At 40.4% G+C, this 24,009-nt stretch overlaps 1 protein-coding gene across 1 annotated transcript in view; it reads left to right on the top strand.

The window, feature by feature from the left end:
- Positions 1–433: 433 nt before the first annotated feature.
- The window catches only part of megf6 (multiple EGF like domains 6), a 61,048-nt gene continuing 37,472 nt past the window's right edge, over positions 434–24,009 (top strand). Inside the window, 5 exon segments of the mRNA XM_047339667.1 lie at positions 434–787; positions 1,841–1,975; positions 2,844–2,953; positions 3,191–3,295; positions 20,452–20,574. Coding sequence (XP_047195623.1) covers positions 705–787; positions 1,841–1,975; positions 2,844–2,953; positions 3,191–3,295; positions 20,452–20,574 — 556 coding nt within the window. The 5' untranslated portion in view covers positions 434–704.

The raw sequence follows: 24,009 nt of genomic DNA, 5'->3' as shown, positions 1-24,009 counted from the left end.
GTATTATAACGTGTTCTATTTGTTTTACAACAAAAAGTTGAAATAAGCTAATACTCAATTTGAAAAAGATAGATGGATGGATGGATGGATGGATGGATGGATGGATGGATGGATGGATGGATGGATGGATAGATAGATTGATAGATATAAAGATAGACAGACTTTAATAAACATTGACAATAAAATATATGCAACAAAATCATAGTCCTGCCGTTACTTCAGTAATGCAAACTGCAAATGTATTTCGGTTTCCTTTCCTTTTTTAAATTCTTCAATACCACATATTTATAGGAACACTTTTGACAAACAGGCTCCTACTATTTAACATGTTATCACACGTCATGTTTATTCAGGAGATAGCCTTGCTGCCTGTGTTAATATGTGAGTAGTGCGAGCACAGGTTGCTGTGGCCGGGGGTTTGAGGAGCTGGCCCCCGCAGTGATAGTGGGTGGTGCGTTTCAGACGGAGCCATTCAAAGGCTGCGATTGACATGAGACAAGTCTGCTTCCACCGGTGCTCAGGGAAATCACGCCCGGATCTCTGGAAACCTCCAAACACAACCGTAGAGTCTGAACTTAGTCATGTCGCAGGAGGAACTCGTGTAAACGTCAGGATGCTGCGCTTCATCTGATGCTGGACTCAGAGGCTGCACCGACTGTGACCGAGCACTTCTCTTCTCCCCGCGTCTCTAACAGGCTGAAATCATGCTCCCACATACCATCATCCTGTGTGTGATATCACTCAGCACCGTGCGCGTCGCATCATCTCTGCAGCTGCAACCTGACATGTAAGTAATGGGTTTTAATTTGGTTTCCACCGTTTTTATTTGCACTTTAAAATATTGTATTGAGGTGGTGAATGAGAAAGTTTTAGTTTCTTGCTTTTACATGCTTTGAAATAAGACAAAAGCAACCTGTCATAGTCTGTATTCAAAAATAACTAATATTCACATAAAGCTCGAGTTGAACTAATGATTCTACTTTTTTGTGTAACATTTAAGCTACTTTACATTTTATTCTGTCTAACGCCCACTAGGAGTCGCTCTTTCAGGCCCCCCATTAGGTTGAATGTGTATTTTACAGCACTGATGTTACATGCTTCTGCTTAATAGCTTCCAATGGAATGTATTTTTTTATGAATAGCCTATTACTCTAGCAGAGGTTTCCACATATAAATAGAGCGTGTTGGACAGGATGGAAGAAGTCGTTTTCATCAGCGGAGGAGCCGAATACTTCCTCTAATTAACTTCAGGCTGCTGTGTATTAAAGCCAGATGGTTTTGTGGAGGAGGACACACTTCTGGACAGTTTACCTGCACTCACAACACAGATGGACACAGGCTACTTATAACTGACTCATGTACCTGCAGGGCAAACCTCCAGGCTCTTTAATGAACATGCACGTGAACATGCAAACAGTTCTGGAGAACACAGACTTAATTTCCCATAGGATTTCATTGGTTGTTTATTGGGTGCTGTGGGCAGTGTCCAAAAACCTTGGACTGTTTTTCCCCCCCCAGCATCTTAATCAAGCACATTACACCAAACAGGAAGCTGTGTAATTATCTGACAAACACAGTGTTTGATGAGGTGATGTTCATACAACTGAACATGTGTAGAACATTTGGAAGCTCTCAACTCAGTTGACTATGTGCGTCAACATATTATTTATAGTAAAGACAAATTAGGTACTGACACGCTTGTTTTGAAAGTCATAACAGTGTACAAAGTTGTTTATTTTTTCTCAATTTATTGGTGATTTTTTATTATACAAGAGTATTTTTTTATTTCTCTGCCCATCACTTTCCCTCGCTCTTTCTTTTTATATTTCTTCACGCACAGGCCAAATGTTTGTGCGGATCAGGAGATGTCCATGCTGGGGGCCCCTCAGCCGTGTGTCCAGGCTTTTACCCGCATGGTGAAGGTTTGGAAACAGGGCTGCACCAACCACAGATGGTGTATGGGATATGAGAGGAGGTAAGAGCAAAAATATTTCAACAGTTTATTATGGATCATCATCCATGAGCAACAGTGCAGTGAGTGGTGATGGATATTACACATATTACACATATGTATGGAATTCCAACATTGAGTCTCCCTTGTTCAAATGCATTTGTCCTTGACATTAATAAGCTCCACTGGAATGAATGGAGCTCAGCCTCTTTGTGAATGACTGATGGATCAAGGAAGAGAACATCCCTATTTTATTTATCTGCTCACTGAAATCAGAGATCATAACCTTGTAGTGATAAAGCTAAAACCACTGATATAAAATGTATAGTTCCATACCACTGACAATGCATTATCTGAGTACAACAACATATCTTTCTTTTGTGATTCGCTAGATATAAGGCTTTCAGACCTGCACTGACATTCTCCTGAAATTATCTGAAGGGGCTGTACGTGAGAATGTAAATGTCCAAGTCCGTTTTTGTGGATATTGTCTGAAGTGTTTCCTGCCAGCCCCCTAGTAAAATGTCAGGATGACCTCTGACTGATAAGAGATTTGATGTGAGATGTGAGAATACAGCAGGAGGTGAAACTGAGAAACTGAGAAAAAAAAAAAGAATAGAAATGTGGAATTTATATGTTTTATCCTGCCTTCACCCCTCACCTGTATAATCCGAACATTTTCCTGTTGTTGTGAACGCGCCCGACTCGGACAATCTCAGTCTCAATCTCTCATTGGTGAAAGGAAAAGTCTGGAGAATGTCCGGCCCCAGTTGAGTTTATGTCTGAAATTGGCTTATGTTGACACATTGGATTATTTTCATGTATTGACCTATAATGTAACTGCCAGGTAATGATATTATGTGACTACAATAATATCACCTCTCCTCCTCAGGACAACATACTACACAGCATACAGGCAGAGGTACAGCATGGACGTCCACACAGTCTACAAGTGCTGCCCAGGTTGGACTCAGAGGGGGGAAGAGATTGGCTGTCTGCATAGTGAGTATTTTACACATATAGATCACATAGGCCTAGTTCTGATGTTGCCAAGAAGCTGATATATATATATAGCCAATTAGATAATTAGGATAATGATTGAACTGGAACAATGTCAGTTACATTTAAGAGAGGAGGCCAAACCACTGACTGGATGGAGATATGGAAACACAGGCTTCATACATCTTTATATCATCAGCAGCGTTATGGTATGCACAGTATGATATGTGATGTCTGCAGGGGTGTGTGCTGCCAACACATGTTTCAATGGAGGCCGATGCTCAGAGACTGAAGACCAGATATGTCAGTGTTCACCGGGCTTCAAAGGGACAAGATGCCAGTACGGTGAGTTTTAATTCCCCTTAACTCCTCCACCAAAATCTACATATTTTACCACGATTAAAATGTTTACAAACCTGCATGCTCCATTCACTTTGCAGGAGTTCATGTACAATACGGAGCGAGAGTTGAGCGCAGCTTTATTAGTCATTGAACTGACACACGTCCTCTAAAGCTTTAATAGGCCCGGTTTAGGCCTTCTGCTTTCAGTTTGTAAAAGCAAGAATGAGCCTGTATTGCGGCTCTGATTGGACGAGGCTGCTCTGCGGGGGTCTCTGGCTAGTTAAAGGCAGAAGAAGTGGTCAGAGTCCCCGGGAGGATTGGTTTGCTTTGAAGGCTACAGCCTGGAGTGCTGTGGCTAACCCAGCTGAGCCTTCACTCTGTAAGAAGTGCATGTTAATAAGGGTATATCTGCAGTTTGGCTTTCATTTGGTACAGAGAGAAAAAGAACAGATTCCTAGTCACTAATATTAATAATAATACACCTATTTATACACTATCCAATTTAACATTTGCTTCCTGCGGCGAGACATATTACAGCCTGGCGTTGCATTGAGTTCAACTTTGGTGAACTTTGACCCACAATATTCGCTCTGCTTTTGCATTACGAAATAAGTTTTATATCACATTACTGATGCTTCAGGATGATCTCTTTCAAAACGGGACATGTATATACACAGATCCTACTCATGTCTCTGTCAGTGCGTTCCTTCTACTGTTCAAACCCCTGTAGTCTACTTCAACCCGCAAACAAGAAGACAGTGGTTAGTGTTTTGGAAGACTCCTGCAGAGATAAAATGGGGAACTGAGACTATTTGGTTCCTACCCCCCACATGCTTGCTAACATACAAACACATACACACACACACACACACACACACACACACACACACACACACACACACACACACACACACACACACACACACACACACACACACACACACACACACACACACACACACACACACACACACACACGCGCGCGCGCAATGCAAAGGATTTCCCATTGGGTTCCTTGACTTTCCCAGGAGGAAGGACCTGCCGACTGCAGGTTGTAAACAGTCCTCTCTCTCGCTAAGACTTTTCACAGGAAAGCGTCATTGTTTGTCAGAGGCAGCGCTGCTATCCGTTTGTTTTGACATGGCCTCTTTGGCTTTCACACCTCACAGTGACAGATTGAGAGTGGATAAGGATATTAGATCTGATCAGAGTTACAGGTTTTTGCTTTCACTCTTTTACATCCTGTACTTGGCTCCACCTCAGCGCAGAGAACTCACATTTTGCTCTTTTTGCAAAACGTTTTTCCTTCGCTCTTCTCCCGAGACAGATTTATCCTCGCTCTTCTGCCAGAGTCATTATACGAGGAAACAGCCAACCTCCCGTTTTCAGCCAGTTTCCTAAAACTGCACCTTTGATAAATGCAGAGGCAAATATAGGCATTGATAATTTGCACTAATAATTCTGTGTTGTGAAGGTTTTAGCATGTATCAAGGATATTTTGACAGCTACACTATTTTGAAAAGATAAATATCCACAATCCTTGCAAAATCTTGCAACCTAAGTGATAGGAACTATAAAAGCTTACTTTCCCCCCCTATATTTCTTCAATTCAAACTGATTTAACCTAAAATTGTAAGTCAATCCAGAAACGTTTAAGGGAAATTTGCCAACAATAACACATAATACTGCATACTTTTCACAGTAAGACTTTAGTGTACCACAAAGTGTAGTAGTAAGAAGAAAGCTTCCCTGTCTCTACTACTGTGGAAATGTGTTCTCCAACTGCTAAAGGAATACTAGGAGCATTCAGAAAATCTTGAAAACTCATTCATTAAACGAAGGGAGCATTGATGTGAAAATCCTCCTTGGTGGTATCCCTGGTGACATGAGAGATTTCAGGCCACTGGCATCATCTCAAAATGAGAACATAATAACTTGTGGCTGCTCTTAAGTTAGGCAGTACATATCTATAATGACACTGAAAGCCAAGTTACTTGCAAAAATCACAATAAATATGAGAGAAATAACATGCTGTTATTTGTATACCATGAGGGAAGGCGAGAAAGTGAGACTTATCAGTGAAGATAGTTGTGAGAGAATTTTCTGAACAATTTCCTGAAGCTTTCAAAACAGGCGATCATGGATATGCACCAATCAGCCACAATATTACAGTAAAGCAATGCTATGAAACTCTTAGCAACAGCGCCCTCTGCAGACACAAGTGGTTGATTATTTCTGTTGGGCTCCATTTCCGAGCGATTAAGTGGTTTTCGTGTAAAAACAAAGCCTGTTATCAGTGTGTTGAGTGGGGTTCTCACTGTGTGGTCCAACTCACTGAACTGTGGCCATTGTCTACAATCCTCGGCTCCATAAACCAGAAGAGCTGCTGCTGTAACAAATGCACAGAACTCTGTTCAGTATTCTTGATATGTTTAAAGTTTCCTCGCTGAATATCAGAGATAATCCCAGGTTTTTAATGACTTCTAAGTCTTTTGAATGGCTCTACATTTTAACTGACTATATCAGTCAGATATCCACCTTCCATAAATGTGCTTCATCACCTAACCCGTAAACTAAGCAATGACCCCAAACCTTCATTTATTCCTTGATAGACAGAGTGATCAACAAGGTCAGGAAACTATTTGTTCCGCACATGAGGCATGTATGGCACATTCCAGCTTGACACGATTACCAAGAGAGACCTACAAACCTGGATAACTGTATTTGCACACTGAGCCACCAGGATTTCACCAGGGAACACTGTACACTATTGAATTTATGTTGCGAGCGTTTACATTCCACAATGACAGATTTATCACTAACCTGGTCGTGATCCATGTATGATGGAAAAAGAGCAGATACAACAGAGAAGCAGGAATTGACCTCTGTAGATTTATCTTGGAGTAATATGTTAAAGCAACTTGACTTTTGCTGTTTGGTCATGAAGATATTTTCAGATTTATTATATGTTTCCTGTATGTTCCTACCCTTTCCCATATAATGTCTCTTGTATTGTAGCGTGAAAGTATTTGGCTTTTTAGTCTTTTTTTTTCTGTCTGAACACGTGACTACCTGGATGTGAAGGAGGTTGCTCATTGTGTTAGATTCTCAAAGAATTATTACTTGACTTCACTCAGCTACCCTTAGGTCCACAGAGCTTTTTAATGTCTTTTAGCTCATTGTTGTGGTTGTCTGCAACTTCACAGTTTTGTTTCACTCTCCCTGCTCTCATCAGACTTGTTTCCACCCAAAGAAAATGGAAAATTGTCAAACTATACCTGCTCAGCACCACATGGCATGCACAGAGATGTAGCAACTTACTGATGAACATAGTGGAGCATTTAGCAGCTAAAGAACCAGATACTTCCCTCAGGAGATGGTGGAGACCAAAAACAAAGGTAAAATGGTGGACTTTGGTGGCTATTGCAGCTATGATTGCCAGGTTGATGGTAACCAGAGGCCAGGTGAATGCGCTTTTTGCTCCAAATCTGTTTATTGTCGAGACACAAGTGGAGGTGCACTTTAACTGGAGCCACATGTTAAGTTACCAACTCACAACAACTTGTCCGTGTGTGATTGGATCCCCCAGGACACATGTTAATTCCAGGTGTGAACAAGGCCTATCTGCCCCCTAGTGGTTTATAATTCAACTACTGCAGCTTTAAAACATACCTACCTTTCTTTTGGAGGTACAATAGGCTTGACCTGAACTGAATGAAGACATTAAATGAGTTTGTGTATGTACTTACCTCTTCTAGAGAAGCCTCATAATACTAGTTTGGAAGAACATGAGTATGAACTCAAAGTGTCAAAGGCAGACCAGTTGGTTCATTGGTTTTTGTCTTTGGCATGATGACATTTATTGTCTCTGACAACCTCAGCAGTCCCATTTAGCCACCAGTTGACAACCACCTCTTTTAAGAGACGTAACATCTTTGAGGGGGGTATTGATGTATTTCATGTCATAGAATAAATCATGAAAACATTTTGAACTTGTGTGTTTATCCATTCAGAAAACCCATCACCTTTTGGAATCCAAAGTGCAAAAAACTTATTTCTGGTTGTATTCCTTTTGAGACTGTCATTGGGTCACTGCAGTACCAAGATGGAAATACTCAGCCATGGCGTTTACTGCTCATGTTTTGCACCATATTAAAAACACCATATGGACATGTTAACAGGGATGAAAACGGAATTTCCATCGGAATCTTTAAAGAACAATCCGGGTCTGGTAATAGTTCAAGCAGGAGTCCCTTCCCATGCTACTACCCCCTTTCAGCACTCATCGGCAACTGGCTTTTTGTACATTACTCTCATTGGTGTTTCTGCCAAGTTGCGGTGGTAGAGCCCACTCACACTGTGTTGTGTGGGGGCCAGCCGGCCACCTGCTTCCAATCTCTGATATGAGACACAAGGCACCATCCATTGAAATGTGTGTCAGCCACTGACACTAAGGCTCTGGTGTTGACACTTTGAGGTAATTAACAGCCTGAACACAGCCCAAGCATGTGCTTCGACACTGGAGCCTGCTCTGTAATAGTAACATTTACCCCGGCTTGTGAATGCCACTCTGTCTCACTCTATTAAGCCTCAGATTAGACTTTGCTTTGGTTGAATTGGTGCACGGGTCTGCTTGAAATTAAGAGTGTGCAGGCACATAACAGTGTGAGGACAGAAACCATCTGGTCCTCACTAAAGAAGCCTGGTTGTTTTCAAAGCACATTATAGCAGAGTGATTAAGGACACTGCCTGAGACTGGATCCTGTTCTACTGGAGGTTGTAGCAATGTAATAAGACAGCTAATGACGTCAGCGGTTAATAGGAATTTTCTCGCGTTTAAGAAAAAAGGAGGAAATTCCAGTAGTGAACACGCTCATGCATTCACACCATTAAGAGTTTATTTGGTTTAAAGGGCCCGTGTTTTACAATTTTCTGATAGTTTGTTTGAAGTTTTGATCTTCATAGAAATATGATATATTTGTGATTTCATGTACCAAAAACCATCACAGTGTAATTGGACATATCCTCTTTGACACTTCTCTCTGGAGAGCTAGCTCATCTCTGAGCCTCTCTTCTGATTGGCTGGCTGTTGTCTGAGTGAAGCATTTACATTACATTACATTACATGTCATTTAGCCGACGCTTCTATCTAAAGCGACTTCCAATTAGTGCGTTCAACTTCCATTCGGGGTTCAGCATCTACTGTAGTTTGGTAAATCTGAATTGTAATGGTCAGTCAGTGCTGGAAAGCTGAACAAACAGTTAAGTCTAAATAAAATGCTCCAGTTTGACAAAAAAAAACTTTAGGTATCAGTTTATCATAGTTTTATCCTGGGGAAGGCTGTTCAATGATTTATTGGCCTCCTGACATTTAACACCTTTGCAACATTTCTGTGGACATTTTTCTTGCAGCTTGTGAACTCGGCAACAGGATGACCTCTTCGTGTTGTGTTGATAATAAAGTTAAAACAAATGAGAATAGTCGCTTGGTCTGGGTGGGCCGTGTTGGGGGCATGATTCAGGGTAGTGACTGAATAGCTTTGACATCTCACAAAATACAAACACCTTGACAGCTATTTTTTTTAAGGCATTGTTTTCTAATAGGTTAGTGTTTTGATACTTTCACAATATTTATATAACACCTAAATCTGCTTTACAATAAAAAATACACAGATGTCGGACCTTTAAGAAATTATGTTTACCAGTAAAAGGGCTGTGGACTGTTGTCAGTCCTTTCCTTTATGACACTTTGCAGAAAGCAATGTAAATCCCGATTTCTCATATGGTAATCATCGTTTTTCATATGACACTCGGGTTTAATCCCCAAAGACCATGGTCTGTCTCCCAGAGTCTCAGTTCTCTTCTCAAACACTCATGTCTGGACAAGACTGGTCCAACTCTCTACTAAATTAAACAAATGTTCTCGGTGTATGTTCATGTAAACCACTCCCTACCATAAGTATTTTGACAGTTTTGACATTATATGTTTTATATTCAGCACATTCAATCTGACATAAAATAATAGATGTATCATTGAAGTGCCAATTCTCAGCTTGAATTTGAGTATGTTTAAATCAGTCAGTTTTGTGTAAATGTGTAGCTCCTCTCATATAGTACAACAATAGAAAGGGGGCCGACATGAAATTAAAACGTACCTGACAAAACGAGCCAAACAACAATAATTCTAACGGCCAGTTTTGTACAAAAGTGGAGCCACAATTACACTAATTACTGAAATTTGTAAGTATATTACACTGTAACTTTGAATAAAATGTGAACAGCCAAAATGTCACATACCTCTCCCATGGAGTACAACAATAGAAAGAGGAGAGGTGACTATGGAGGCCTAGACATGATTACAGATTTTGTGTAATTATAGCAATAAATATTACCACTCCTGTCCACATATTACTGCTGTATGATTGGCATTGTTAAGTAAAATATTGAAATTAGCCCTCAGTGAAATGCCATTAAATATTTGCCCTCTATATGTAATATTTGTATTACAACAGCAGCTATCTCTGACTGTATTAAAGTCTATAGTAGACTATAGTAGACTAAACTTCAGTGAGGAGTCAGAGCCACATGTGGTTTCTTTCCACAGGGTTGTTGATATTCAGAGGGAGGGAGGTGAATAAATAGAAATGCTGACTCAGTGCTTCAGATTTAAAACCACCAGGCTTTCTTCCTCACAGTCTCTTGTGTTATATCTGCATTTTTGTCACTGAAACAGAACAGTGTTCATATCAGAAAGGTGTTCTTGTTATTTATACTACATGGGCTCAGCTTGTGCGTTACCCTCTGATGTCTCTATTGGGATTTTACACATTGTGCACTGTTCTCTTCTGATATAACTTTTCAATTGGATTATCTGAATTCCACTTGAAGACACCATGCATGTGGTTTTTATGTGGCTCAGAAACATTTGCATCTTGGGAAAACTCTGTCCTCACTTGATCTTTTATATTATAGATCTGATTTCCTTAGCCAGAGATTGATCTCCTCTCTTCCACATGTCTTTGGCAGTAATATCATACATCCCTGTGACTTTCTGTCGGATAGAAAAAAAGGATTTTACTAGCATGGCTGGTCCTCAGAGCCGGTGAAAGAATTTGTCTTTCAAAATGGAAAGAAACTGTATTTTCTTACAGATTTCTGGAAGTAATTAGGCTCAAAGATGCTGTCGAGTCAAAATTTCAAGGTGTGGTTACAACAAAAATATAGCTGAAGGAAAGTTAATAAATCTAGAGCTAGATTTAATTTGGTAAAAAATGGTGGTGTAAAGCCGGATTCCTTTGTGAAAAACGAGTTGTATAAAAAATCATGTCCTGGTAGCTGCTGTGGTTTTTCTCAGGGAACAGTGATGTCTTTTACAGGTTTGGAGTGAATCCTCCCCCCTTCTGCTAACTAACATACCATACTCTGAGTTCATCCTCTCCCAGTCTGACCATGCACTTAGGTCCACTGTGAAACTCCATGTGAATTATAAAGCATTTTGTTTTGGCTCCTGAGTAACACGAACCTCTTGAACGTCTATTTCCCCTCGTATTTCTTTGGCTATGAGGGAAAAAGACCAATTTTTAGGGCTGCTTTATTTCTAGGCTATGTCTTAGTCAACAAACGAGGTGAGGACATAATCTCATTTATGCACCGCACTCTCATGGTTTTACTTGGTGATACAGGATACTGCACCCTACAATGTAAATGTCCAGTTTACAGATTAAAGGGCTTGAACCGTGTCAGAAGTGTGCAGCAGAGTTAACATATGATGGGAACCATGTGGTTGTAATGAAGGCAAGACTTTTACTGTTTGTCTTGGTCAAGTTTCAAAGATTTATTCGACCAAATTTGAGTTGCTAGACACTAAGGTGCTGAATGTTTGGAGGTGCGGGTGTCATGACATTCTTTGTTTTCAGTAAGAGCTGCAGAGCAGACCTCATGATTACCTTTGACAGCTTGCTCTTTGCTTTGGCTACAGCTGCTCTTGTGCTCTTTTGAATCTGAGGTTAGTGAAAAGGTTCACTGAAAACTAGATTTACAGTGTAAGCCTGCAGACCTGAACAGATCCCTTTAAGGTTTTCTATTCTGGCATAATATGAACTTAATCACCAGTCGTCTGTATTTTTATTCCTTGAGTGAAAACATTAAGATAAATGTATTTTGAAGATATTCCTGTATATGATAAGTTATAAGTGTGTATAGTCATATGAATACTTAAAACTGAAACACAAATAATTAAGTTTGTTCAAGTGAAAGTCATACAGTATTAACACAATTTATAACTTTACCAAGTAAAGTCCTTTTTTAAGCTGGTAAACAAATTTCTTTTGTCAATGTAAAGCCGTTGAAGCTAAATTAAAAAAATCTGAAACGACCAGACCTATGTTATATATTTTGTTGACTTGTTTACTAACAAGTCATCAGAAATGTTTTTCAACAATGTTCAAACGCAGAGAAATCCCCAATTTTTATTTAAGGTTTCTTTCATCACCTTTTATTGTGTTATATCAGCCCCGGGGGCTTTGGCTCTTTGGCTTGTTTTGGTCACTCGTAATGGAATCACGATTATTCATTGCCATTTTCCACGTAACGTGAATAAAACTTGATATTTATATATATAATACATGAACTCATAAATTCAAGGTTTTTTATCCACAATGGAGTTGAAGACAATAGCTCCCATAGTCCCACGGTGATTCACAACATCATCAAAGTAGGTCTTTTCCTATTGTTTTGATTGAGACACCCCTAGCATCCAAAGTTACTTAAAAAAATTCGAAAGAGAAAACTGAATGCAAAGAAAGTTAGTCAAATGTTTCCTCTCACCAGATTTGAATAAGCATCATTCCTACTGGAAATTGCATAGATAACTTTATACTGTTCCTCCGTGAGGATTTAAAAAGGCCAGGTGGCTGCGATGAATTGCAATAACATATTTTGTCCACATGCAACTTCAGCCACAGCTGTTCAGGGTTATCGTTTTATAACCGACATTGAAGTCTCGTGACAAATAGTGAATCCATCACACGGTCAGGATGAAGACATCCTAAGTGCAAAAGGACAGGATGAATAAGGATAAAAACAAAGCATCTGAACGGTAGACATTTTGTGTGACTCTCCCCATAGAGAAACAAAGGTCGGTCTAAAAAGCAGTGAGACTGAGATGGCACTATTTGCTTGTCATTTACCCCGTGTAACTCCATTATGGGTTTGGATTTTGGAATCCTGGTGCCAAGACAGACTTGCAGGCTGCTGGCCTGCTGACAGGAGGACACAAGCAGCAGTGCTTCATGCTAAGCATTGCTATCAGAGGAAGAAGCTCATTAGAGCCCTAATGGCTGCCATATGGCAGGGAAGTTCTCACACACTAAACAAGCAGACCCTGGTCTCCCCAAATGCATTAAGGCACCATTGTTTACCAGGTTAATGCTGAATGGGTCGGAGCTAATGGTCTGTGTGATTGACCATGTGTTCCCAAGACTCACTGTGAGACTCCTACAGTAGCAGCAGAGCATTCTCAGTTCTTCCTCTTTGAACTCGGGTCGGCTCTGGTATTAGTATTAGATTTGGGTAAATAAGTTCGAGAACATGAGGTCACTGTTGGGATCCTTTAATGGGCAAAGTAGAAGCTTCTTCACTTTACTAAAGATTTCTGATAATAGAGACATTCATCAACAGTACATTTTTATATGAGCTCTTTGTAGTTTTATTGTCATCCTTCTGTTGTTTTTAAAAAGCTATCATAGCTGAGCTAGCTAACCATGTGAACTAGCTAACATGGTTAGCTAACCCTGTGAGTCATGTAGACATACAGTCCTTACCCACAGACTCTATATGAAGATGAACGATCTCTGAGTTTTTACAGAAGAATCATTATAGACACAAATCTTGCTGAATTCATGTCTGTGAAATCAAACCTAATCTTGTTTCGTTTTGTTTTTTTCTTTTGCTTTGCGATGCCAGGTTGAACATAAGGAATACAAATTCACAGCCACGTTTCATCCTGTCTGTGCAAGACATTTTCTGTCCTATCTGTTGGGGATCTAAACAGGCATGGCTTTTCCAGATGTACAGGGACCAAGTTTGACAGAGGCTTTAATGGAGACATAGGAGAGAAAGTTAAAACAGGACTTTCAGGGCAGGTGTTCCAGCTATTTTACTCCAGATGAAGAAGATATTGTAATTAACTTGTGTTTTATTTTTGAATATGTTGTTTAAGAATCCCAGATTAGCTGTACTATATTCATGCAACACAACAACAAGAAAGAGAAGAAAAATACGTGCACAGTGAGCTGAAGGCAGTCTCTGAAAATCCTTATAATGTTAGAGCATAATTTCTGTGTTGAGAGGACAAATGGGAACCATGTGAGCTGCTGGAGTGAGGGAGCTGGTAAAAGCGTGTGACCATAGGATCCAAAACATGTAGGATAAATGGTTCCTCACATAGACACTGCAGTGAGAAGAAACAGAGAAATGCAGGTAGTTTCTCACAGTGTTAGATCCCACCTACGTCACTTAGAATATAATAAAACACACAAAATGTGGCTCTGCACCATCAAACACAAGCTCTGGGATTCTTTACTCTTTCATCGTGTACTTGATTGATGACCGAATGACGACTTCCATTCTTCCTCCAAGTTGAAAAGCCATGATTGATTGGTGTCTCTTTCTGTCCATTTCATTCAGTGCAACAGTTTGAAAACAGTCCCACTTTTGTCTCCGCTCTATTTCCTACTGAGCTTATTGTTGAAGCTCTCTTTCCTCTGTGTGACAGGTTCCTTAAGCTCCTCAGCTGTCCATAAATTACCTTTGACCTCAGTCTCATGGAACCTTGTGTTTTCCCTATCAGCACTCAATGCACCTTTGTTTGCTCTGCTATTTATAAGCATAAAGTGATCAGCAGTTACTTACTGTCCCAAGACAAATGCAGTACAAATATATGGATCCAGTGTTACTGGTTTAAATGATAGATATAGGAATGAGCATGGTTGATATGAACTGTACATCCCCAAGAGGAGAAGTCAGGAGATCACCAAATTCAGTTAGATTCATCCTCTTGGGATCCCGAATGTCTCTAAAATGTATGTTATGATCTATCTTACTGTTGCTGAAAAAGTCTGGACCAAAGTGGTGAACTGCTTGACCGACCGACCCAAAAAATAATGGTGCCTCTCCCACGCTGATTCACATTCACATTGACGTGAGTGACGGGGCCCTGAACCGAGAGCAGTGGTTGATTAGATGATTAGATCCAAACCAATCACACGTGACATCGAGCCTTGTGCACAAAACAGTAATTAGGCACATCACAGTAAGGAATGCAGTTGCCGCAATATACAGAGCCTATGAATAATAAAAAATCATAATAGACAAAAGTTTGTTTTGCCTCACATTACATCTTCCAAATTAGAATAATGAATGAATCGTTGGATGGATGTGAACCAATCAAACCATCAGGTGTAACATCTCTGTGTTGAGTTATTGCAGCAGTGTTTTTACAGCTTTATTATCTGGCTCTCCTGCAACAATCCCTCTGAAGTTCAGAAGAATCAAGGAAAGAACGTTTCCTGTTCCTGACAGTTTTATTTTGTCCAACTTTGTGGACCTCATGTTGCAATATCAAATGTGTTGTCCACTTTTGGTCATGTGTCATTTTCGGTTAAATGAAAAACAATGGAAAGAATGGTTTATGAGGGTGGAAGGCTGCGATAATAGAAATAGACAAGTTAATGTTAGTTTGGTAAGCTGCGTTCCTTTTCTGTGTCGTTTTGTTACAGTAGAAATGTGGGAACGGGGACTTGGAGAATGTAGGAAATTCAAGTGACTTATGCCAGAGATTCAAATTCCACCTAGTGAGGAAGAAACAGTAAATCACTCAAGCTCTGCGTATCACTTACAACCACTGAGGTCCGAGATCTAAAGCCTCCACGTCTATTGAACAGAGTTGAGAAATACACCATGCAACTGAGGTCTGCTGATTCAGTTATTGATCTTGACTTTTCTTTGTCTAATATCTTTAACATCAGCGGATTGGATACTTAGTTGGACATATGTTGATTTATGTAATGTCCTTGTACTTCCATCTTTTTTTCTAGAGAGGAAGAGCATTGGTCCTTGGAGAGACTGGAAAGGGGCAGTACTGTTCTGTGGAGGACAAGTAATGTTAATAACACCTAATGAGATTAACAGGTACTGGATCTCGGTGGCTGATGTCTGAGAACATCAGAGCACTCGAGCAGCTGTCCTCTCTCTATTGATGGGAAACCATTATCACCCCTATTCATAAACCAAGAGGAGACCAACACTTTCCATTCCTGAGCTATCAATGAGCTCATGTAATTCATTCAAAACACATGATAGTTTTCAAGATTGGCATGTAAGACATTATAAGACAATGCAAATAAAGTGGGTGTGGGAGAAAATGGGTTAAAAAGTTATGGATTGTCCAATATACCAGGAGGGTTCTGGTTTTCCAGAAGATTTATAAAAGAATGACTCTGCGTTGAGGTAAGGGGTACATGTGGTCCATCGGGTCAGTCCATCAGTGAAATGAAGATTGATGATGCAGATTTGTAGGTATGAGACTCACAGGCCACATGAGGGAGTCAGCGCTGGTGCACATGGAGAACATCAAGCAAAAGGCTGCAGGTGTTTGGGTATCAGGGGCTTTGGAGCTAAAGGGGAGAGTCACAGCACGATATTACATTTTGATAAACTATGTGCTTGCATACCTCAACAATGCTGGTTGACAGCATGTCAGGTTTCCATGTTATCATCATATATGGAACATATATAGTTGACGTAACAGAATAATGTGAAGTTTTCCACCCAAAAAACCTATAAGGTTTTAGTGTGTAAGACACGTGACGTGTTTTAAGACATGAACTCCAGAAAATTGGGTCAGCAGGAGGTGCATTCACAAAAACAGGAAAATGTCTGGAAAATGTTTCAGATGAGAGGTGGTGCCTTGGTGCCTAGCACTCAGCGTTTTTTGTTTACAGCACATTGACACAGACGTTGTTCCCTATCGCAAAAACATTCCAGAATCTTGTTGTCTTTCCTACTTGACGTCTTTGTCTGCATCCTCTACGTGTATGGTTCCTCTTCTTCATCCTGACATATTTGTATTCTGTTCAAAACATCATCAACACGCCCATTCGCTCGCTGGGAAATTTCCGGACATTTTTCCTGCTGTATTCTCACATTGGCTCACTCAGACATTTTGCGGACAGGAGAAGTTCCGGAAAATGTCTGGATGAACTGATTTGTAAATTAACGTTCTCACATACAGCCCCTCCGGACTTTAGTGCATGACTGAAAGCAGCTATAGAGGGTGTCAAGCTGTTAGAGAGAAAAAAAAAAAAACGGACTTGTTTTGAAACCGCCATATTTTGACTATTGAGGCCTTTTTATCTTGGAAGATGAAAGATCCCCTCAAGACATTGGTGAGGTCGATGGAATCGTTTATATAAATACATGCATGCATGTGTGTATTCATGTGTGTAACTTGCGGGTGGCCCATGTAATACATCCAAATGCCCCACAGCTGAACCAAGGCAGAGATCTTAATGCCAACATGCTCCAGGAGTTAACGTTGCTCAGAAAAGTAAAATAGGACGGTTTCCGTGAATGAAATCCTCCGGTGCTGTGCAGGTCACAGTCTAATCGGATTACGTCTGGGCTCTGAGAGATAGCGAGCGGGCTTGTTTACATGTACATGCGTGTGTTGAGATGTGCTGTGTTACCAAAGTAATTAACCACTCGAGGTCATGGTACACAGTGAGCATCTGAGAGGTGCTGTTATGCATGCGGAGAAGCTTTACCACTGTGCCCCATCTGGAAGTATTTATGATTTCTTTTCTACTCTACAAATGTCGCTCATGTACAACAGTGAGATAAGTAGTCCAAAGCTCAGGATACAAAAGCAGAAACCATTGACGGTAGAAAAACAAAACAGTTTGAGTGTTGGTGACTTCACTTAAAGGTTTCTTAAAATAAGGTTTTAGTCCTTGCCACCATCTTTGTCAAATATAACACCCCAAAAAATCAAGTATACACATCTCCTCTAATGTTATTCCTTTGTGTTTAAGTCTTACTTCACCCTAGTTGATACGCTAACAGAACTTAGAAGAAAGTGGTTAATTTAGCAACAGGAAACAATTGGAAATCGTTCTTCATCCCTTTTTGCCAAGGAAATATTTTTTCCTTGGTCTGAAAATGTCATTGCATGTCCTCATGTCATGTGCAGTTACCACGTGGAGTCTTCCAAGCTTTCTCTTCAAAGCAAACCTTTCTAGCTAAACTCATTCAGCTGTGTAAAACCCCGTAGTTCTGCATATTTTACTGATATGTTCTTTTAAAATCTACCAGAGTGATGTATGTGATGATTGCTGTGGTATAAATCCATTTTATAATCTATGCTCTTCACCTCCCTCACACTGATTGCTGACAAACCACTATGGCAATTGTTAATGCATAAATCTACTTATATTTCCTTGTATCTTCATAGCACAAGCCCTGGAGTATCTAAAATGATTATATCTTATATCCTTTTGGTGAAGGTTTGGCACAAGACTTTGTACTAACAAGTCAGCTCTTTCCATTCTTTTTTGTTTAGCACGATGTTCACTTGATGATGGTCTGGTTAGACCAGAGACACAGAGTGTGACCGATGACTTTCAGGAAAGGCCAAACCACAAAATGAGAAATCTGTAAATGGATTTCTGTGTGTACTTTAGGTAACAGTAACAGTTTTATTTGAGGTTACAGTTTAGGTTCAGGTCATAATTTAAGTTTAGTCTGAAATAAAAAGACATGATAACAAATATGTCTTTCTTTGAGTAACGTATGACTTTCTGCCTTTTAAGCATCATGTTATCCAGACGTTCTGAAGTGAATGTTTCTTCAAATTTGTTTTGTCTGTCTAGTTGCCATTTGCCAGTGATGGTAAATGACCCTGAGCTGACATGGAGAGCTCATTAGGGCTCTCAGGAGCCGTGGGATCAAAGTGGGGATGTGTAAGGGGGCAGGGTCCTGAGGTTAAGGGCCCGTGTCACCTCCCTATGAGTTCATGAAAAATGCAGAACAGGATTGTTTCTCTGTGTGCAACTGTGTGTGTGTGATAGTTTCTTAGAGCCCCCCCTAGTGAAAGAGAATGTGCTGAATGCTGAACTTCTGCATTAGTAATGGCTTGTAAAAGTCCAGACATCAGGGCAACGCAGACCTGGAGACCACTCTGCCAGTTATTTATCCTCTGCTGAAGTAAACAAAAAGCATTAGGAGGAATGGACACAATCCTAACCTGTCAATTACTCCTCATTTTTCAAATAAAGCAAAGAAAGAGAAAGACCAGAAGCTAAACCTGAAGCAAAATCCCTGAAACAAAGTGTGATGACCCAGATAACTCTGCCTGCCCTTAGAAACCAAGTGTGGGTGTGGCCTGAAACAAATAAATATGGCGACCCATCCTTAGTTTCTGAGGTCCTGTAGAATTCTGCAGAAGCCAAACCACCATAGTTCTACTAATCACTGCCAATAGATCTGGAAACATAGTATAATTTCCCTTTAATTGCCACTGTAGGAGAGAAACATTTGTCCTGTTACTTCAGTTGCTTTTCTTTATTTGTTCATCCTCTATAAGAGAAATACATCTGTATCCCTCTGTCTTCATGGAAAATATATGTGGGGAATTATTATGGTTGTAATAACTTTAGCATCACTGTTCTAAACTACTGTACTATACTTCTCATCTATTAAAATGATCTGAGTAGATAATTGATAATCCCTCTCACACAGTCAGCGGTGGACAATTTTCTCCTAATTGACTCAATGCCAAGGTTTGCTACAATTATCAAGCAATATCGCTCACGTATGTAGATAACCACACAGTTTGGTTTATCATGGTTTATTCATGTGCACATATATACACAGAGACATTATCAAATGTTTTTGAGCAACACTTATTTGTCTGTTTCCTACAGATCAGATAAGAAACCTTTAAAATTCAGTGTAGACGTTACATGAAAAGTCAAAGAATAGACCGACAGGGGGATTGTAATGCTCTGAGTCTGCTCATTTAACATGTTAAAAACTAAACCAGAAATTGTTTTCAGGTTTTTTACCAGAGGGGCCTTTGGGTGCATGTGCATCTACACTTACTATTCATTATTGGCATTACATTTACCTGTGTATGCTTTAGATTAACATTTGCATACCTAAACACCAGGGGATTAAAGGAAAAGGACACATTGTGTCCACAAAGCCTCAACAAATTGTAAAAACTTTAATGAGAAGCTCGGTAATGATCAGATGCACATCCTTGTCTATTGCAAAAAAGCCATAGGCACGCAGTGGCATTTGATACACTGTGATTCTAAAGGCAGACCTTGAGTTGTCATGTGCTCTCAATCTACACAAACAAGCTGACAAACTTAATCCCATCTCCCTCTGCCTTCTGTCTCTTTCTGTCTTTCCAGTTTAGTTTTCCAAGTTGTGCTTTTGAAATTTCCTGTTATTCAAAGACAAACAAACTATAACGGCTCAGTGCTTCCATTAAATATTGTACCAGATGGGGACAAAAAACTAAATAACTTTTCCTTTCTCCTCTGTTGCCTTCTTCCTTCCTTCTTCCTTCACAGGGGGTGTTCGTTGAAGTGCAATGCATTTATCTTTCACAGTCTCATTTTTCCAACACTGTATCATCTGCGAAAGGTTCGGCTGTGACTCTGCCACATGGACTAGAACCACAGGGGCAATAGCAGCAGTTTAATCAATTGAATCAGGTGAAAGTTCCAAGGGAGAAAAAAAATCATTACAAGATTCTGCTGATTCGTTTATGTGCCTCCGGGAGTGCACCGGTCCTAAAAGATTGGCAACACACTCACTATCAACTGCCTGTTAGTTTAGCAACATCAAAGTATTTCTGTGGCAGAAAGTCAGGAGGGTCATGATCTACACGGAAAATAAACTGTAAAAGTTTCTGATGATAAGGGAAAGAACTAAAGAAAACAGGAAGGAACCCCGCAAAGAGAGAAGAGAAGAAAGTTTAGCTGAAAGGGCCAAAAACCTGTCTGTCCACACAATCGAATTAGCAGCAGTGTTTTGAATATCGTGTATTGCTGTATGTAAGTAAAACTGGCCTTTTTATCCTCTTCTTTCAGATGTTAACGAATGTGAAGTGGATGATGGCGGCTGTGAGGGTTACTGCTGCAACACTATCGGCAGCTACTACTGCAAGTGTCCCGAAGGCAGCAGACTGGAGCCAGATGGCAAGACATGTCACGGTAAGACGGACATCTGGATGTAGCTAGTGTACAGACAGACGGTAGCAGGCTCTCTGCCGGCCGGGGCTTCCTGTACTGTTTTATGAATGGACAAGTATTTTTCAGTCAAAAATGTGAATGAATTTACTTGATGTTAAAGATGCCTGTTGTTTTTCCAAACCAGCACAACATACCTAATGTAATGCATACTATAACATGCCTAGAGGGCGCTCTCTGGTATGTTTGAGCTTTATTATTGTTTACCCTATAGACCTTATATAAATATGGACGGTGTGTCTCCACTTCCTTCCACTATCCAGAAATGAATCCCCAAAAAAACAGATAAGAATGCTGCCATGGTGCATATTTGGAGCCAGAGTCTGCACCTAGCGACCGGGGATGGAGTCGTGGTAGCAAGCTCCCATTACTCTCTGCTGTTAATCATGATGTTAATCCACAGTGTGATAAGAACTACCAAAAATACCGTGCATCTCCTCACGAACATGGAGAAGGCAGATTTTATGCTTCACTTTTGGGGAGCTATCATGTCGTCCGTGTTAGGGTTAGGGTCCGTGTCCCTGTCCCTAACCTGCCTTTGATTGGCTATTACTAGTTGCTTTCATTGGCTGATTGGTTTAGGTAAGAATATCAGACTAATATGCCAACAAAGGCAATATCAAGATTTCAAGCTATAGTGGATGTAATCAAATCCTGATCACCTTAAAAAAGTCTTTGCTAATGTTTAATGAGTAAAGAGTTGCATTTAGTTCATTTACTAATTGTAAAGCACACTGATGCACAACTGATAAATTTAAAACACATATTACCAAAAGATTGATAACATTAGTGTGCGCGTTTTGCACAATCTCTTCACTGGTGCTTATACACTTTTTATATTAAAATTTGTTTCCTATTTTTATATATTTTATATTCATACTTGCCCAAACACACCACAGCAAATTTCTTGTATGTGTAAACCTAATTGGCAATAAACCCTGATTCTGATTGATTACCATCTACATTCTAGATACATATTAATACATATGTCCTCCATGATGTTAGAGAAATATTTAGGTCATTCAATTTGAACCAAAAAGCCAAGGTTGACCTACTGAGGGCCGACTTAACTGTCTAGACTCCAGGCTGTAAAGAGCTGAACCAGCCACACACACACACACACACACACACACACACACACACACACACACACACACACACACACACACACACACACACACACACACACACACACACACACACACACACACACACACACACACACACACGCAGCTCACAGGTTTTTAATAACCTTCTCAGACCTCATGATTTCCAGTCCATCTGTCTCATCTGACGTGAATATGCAGAGTCAGTGTTGAAAACTTAGCACCATTTGCTACTGAAAGATACAGGTGTAAATGCTTGCCCCTCACCTTTTAGCCTTTAAGACAGGATACTGCCACTCTGTGATAATTTAAGTCTGAGTCGTCACCTCTACAGAAGTCAAACGACAGCTGTGAACTTCTTATTTAACAGTGTTTTGTGTGAATAGTGCGTGTGGTCGTATTTATGGGGAAAGACGGTTAACTGTGGGTTTAGACTGTGGCAGAAAACACCTTTTTAGAAGGTGTTTTAGGAACTTTTAAAGCCAGCATCACATCCTGGAAACTGAAAAATGAGTGAGACCACTTAAGCTGACAGCCACAATGGTGCTATTTACACACATTTAAACATTTGCTCCAGTGCCTCGGATCCTCCTTTGGTGTTGAGTAAATTCAGCCCCTGTTGCGTTTCTTTGGAAGACCACCTGTTTGTTTTGTTCCGCCACCAAAGCTGCGCTCCCGTACGTTTCATCTGCTGCTTTGTCTTGTGGGATGCTCGCTCAGCAGCTCCGCTCCGAGCCAGGCGGTGTCACACGATACCATTCAGAGCTCATGGCCCTCGACCTCCGACACCGCCGCCGCCGCCCCTCCTACCCCCGCTGCCACACACACCACTTCACCCTGTGGTAAAAAGCAGCCATTGTGTGTCTCCCACTGAAATCCTTTCACGCGAGGAGCCCAATAAGTATATTAACCTTGACAAACCTCCCCTTGCGTCTGTTGTTTTGTATACCAGGGTTCCTCTACCACAGCTGCCAATGTGTTAAAGTAGAAAATAGCCTATAATGACAGGATCACTCATGAGTTTATCATTATTCAGAGCTGGTTGTGTTGTGAATATTTGTTTAAAAATTCAGAGATATCTAAATAAACGGTGCCTGCTCTAACCCTGCATGTTTGGAATGTTTGCTTAACCCGTGTTAATGCTCCGGAGCTACTTCAGAATTATTCCTTGTCATTAGTGAGTCCTCCTCAAAGTGTTCTGCAATTATACTGTCACTTTTTATTGTTTTTGTGCTGGATGTTGTGTGCAGTGCTTTTAAAATACATGTGTCCATGTGCTCATCCTGCCTGGTTCATCTGCAATGACGATTTCATAGTAAGTGTTTTTCATAAAATGAAACTGAATTTGCTTTATCACTCATGTGTGTGGTTTATTTATAAGTGTGAGTGATTTACTCAATTGGTGTAATTTTTCATACGTTGCATTTCGGCTATTTAAGAGGTCTGTTAAGCAGCCGACACAATCTTCGGACCCAAGTTCATAACTTTCCAAAAACAAACCTGAATATCTGTTTCAGTCTGATAAGGTAATGACCTTTAACCTGATCACACTAATCTATGTGCAGGATATGAAAAGGATTATTTTTATGGTGAAGGGCCTTAACTTTGTCCCTCCCCTCCCTTTAGTTCCTACACAAACGAATTAAAAATAGTCTTGAGGTCATTTTGAAGATGCCTGTTCCCATGGGTCTGCCAGAGACTTTCGAGTTCAGGGAAAGAACACACACACACACACATGCATAAACTATCAGAAAACGATTTCTAGTATATGCACTTTACGTGGGAAGAGCTTTGACCTTAACGATGGTAGCGCTTCACGCAGAAATAAACCGAACCACATGTTCTTAAAATTTAAAAAAGAAAACTGCTTCATTTGGTCCTCTCACGCGGCCTTTCTCTCATCACCTGGGAGAGAAGAAGCTCCGGAGGACGTGTGATGTGTTGTCCAGATGTGTAGTAAAGTCTGATTACCCTTGAATTAGCTGCCCCAGGTAGCGTGTCTTCTCAACTATAGCCTCTGTCTCTGCGGGAACATGCGCTTCAGTCTGACACACGCACAGACATACCTCTGCGGAGGAACTCTCCCCTGTGTAAGAAAACAAATCGATGCACGCATACTGTACGAGAGAGTGATAAGCCATTCATCATTCTCCAACGAAGACACCCAACATGTGTATTATTCCCAAGAGAAGTCTGCAGAGCAAAGGGTCAGTGTTGTGTTTCAGTCGGCTTCTGCAGCAAGTGGGGATTCAAAGGCACTTTGACACATTGGCTGCCAGAAGAAGAAAAGGAT

Source organism: Hippoglossus stenolepis, chromosome 4 (assembly GCF_022539355.2).
Source record: "Hippoglossus stenolepis isolate QCI-W04-F060 chromosome 4, HSTE1.2, whole genome shotgun sequence".
NCBI lineage: Eukaryota > Metazoa > Chordata > Actinopteri > Pleuronectiformes > Pleuronectidae > Hippoglossus > Hippoglossus stenolepis.
The sequence above is the reverse complement of the archived record's forward strand: the minus strand, read 5'-3'. Positions and strand labels throughout refer to the sequence as shown.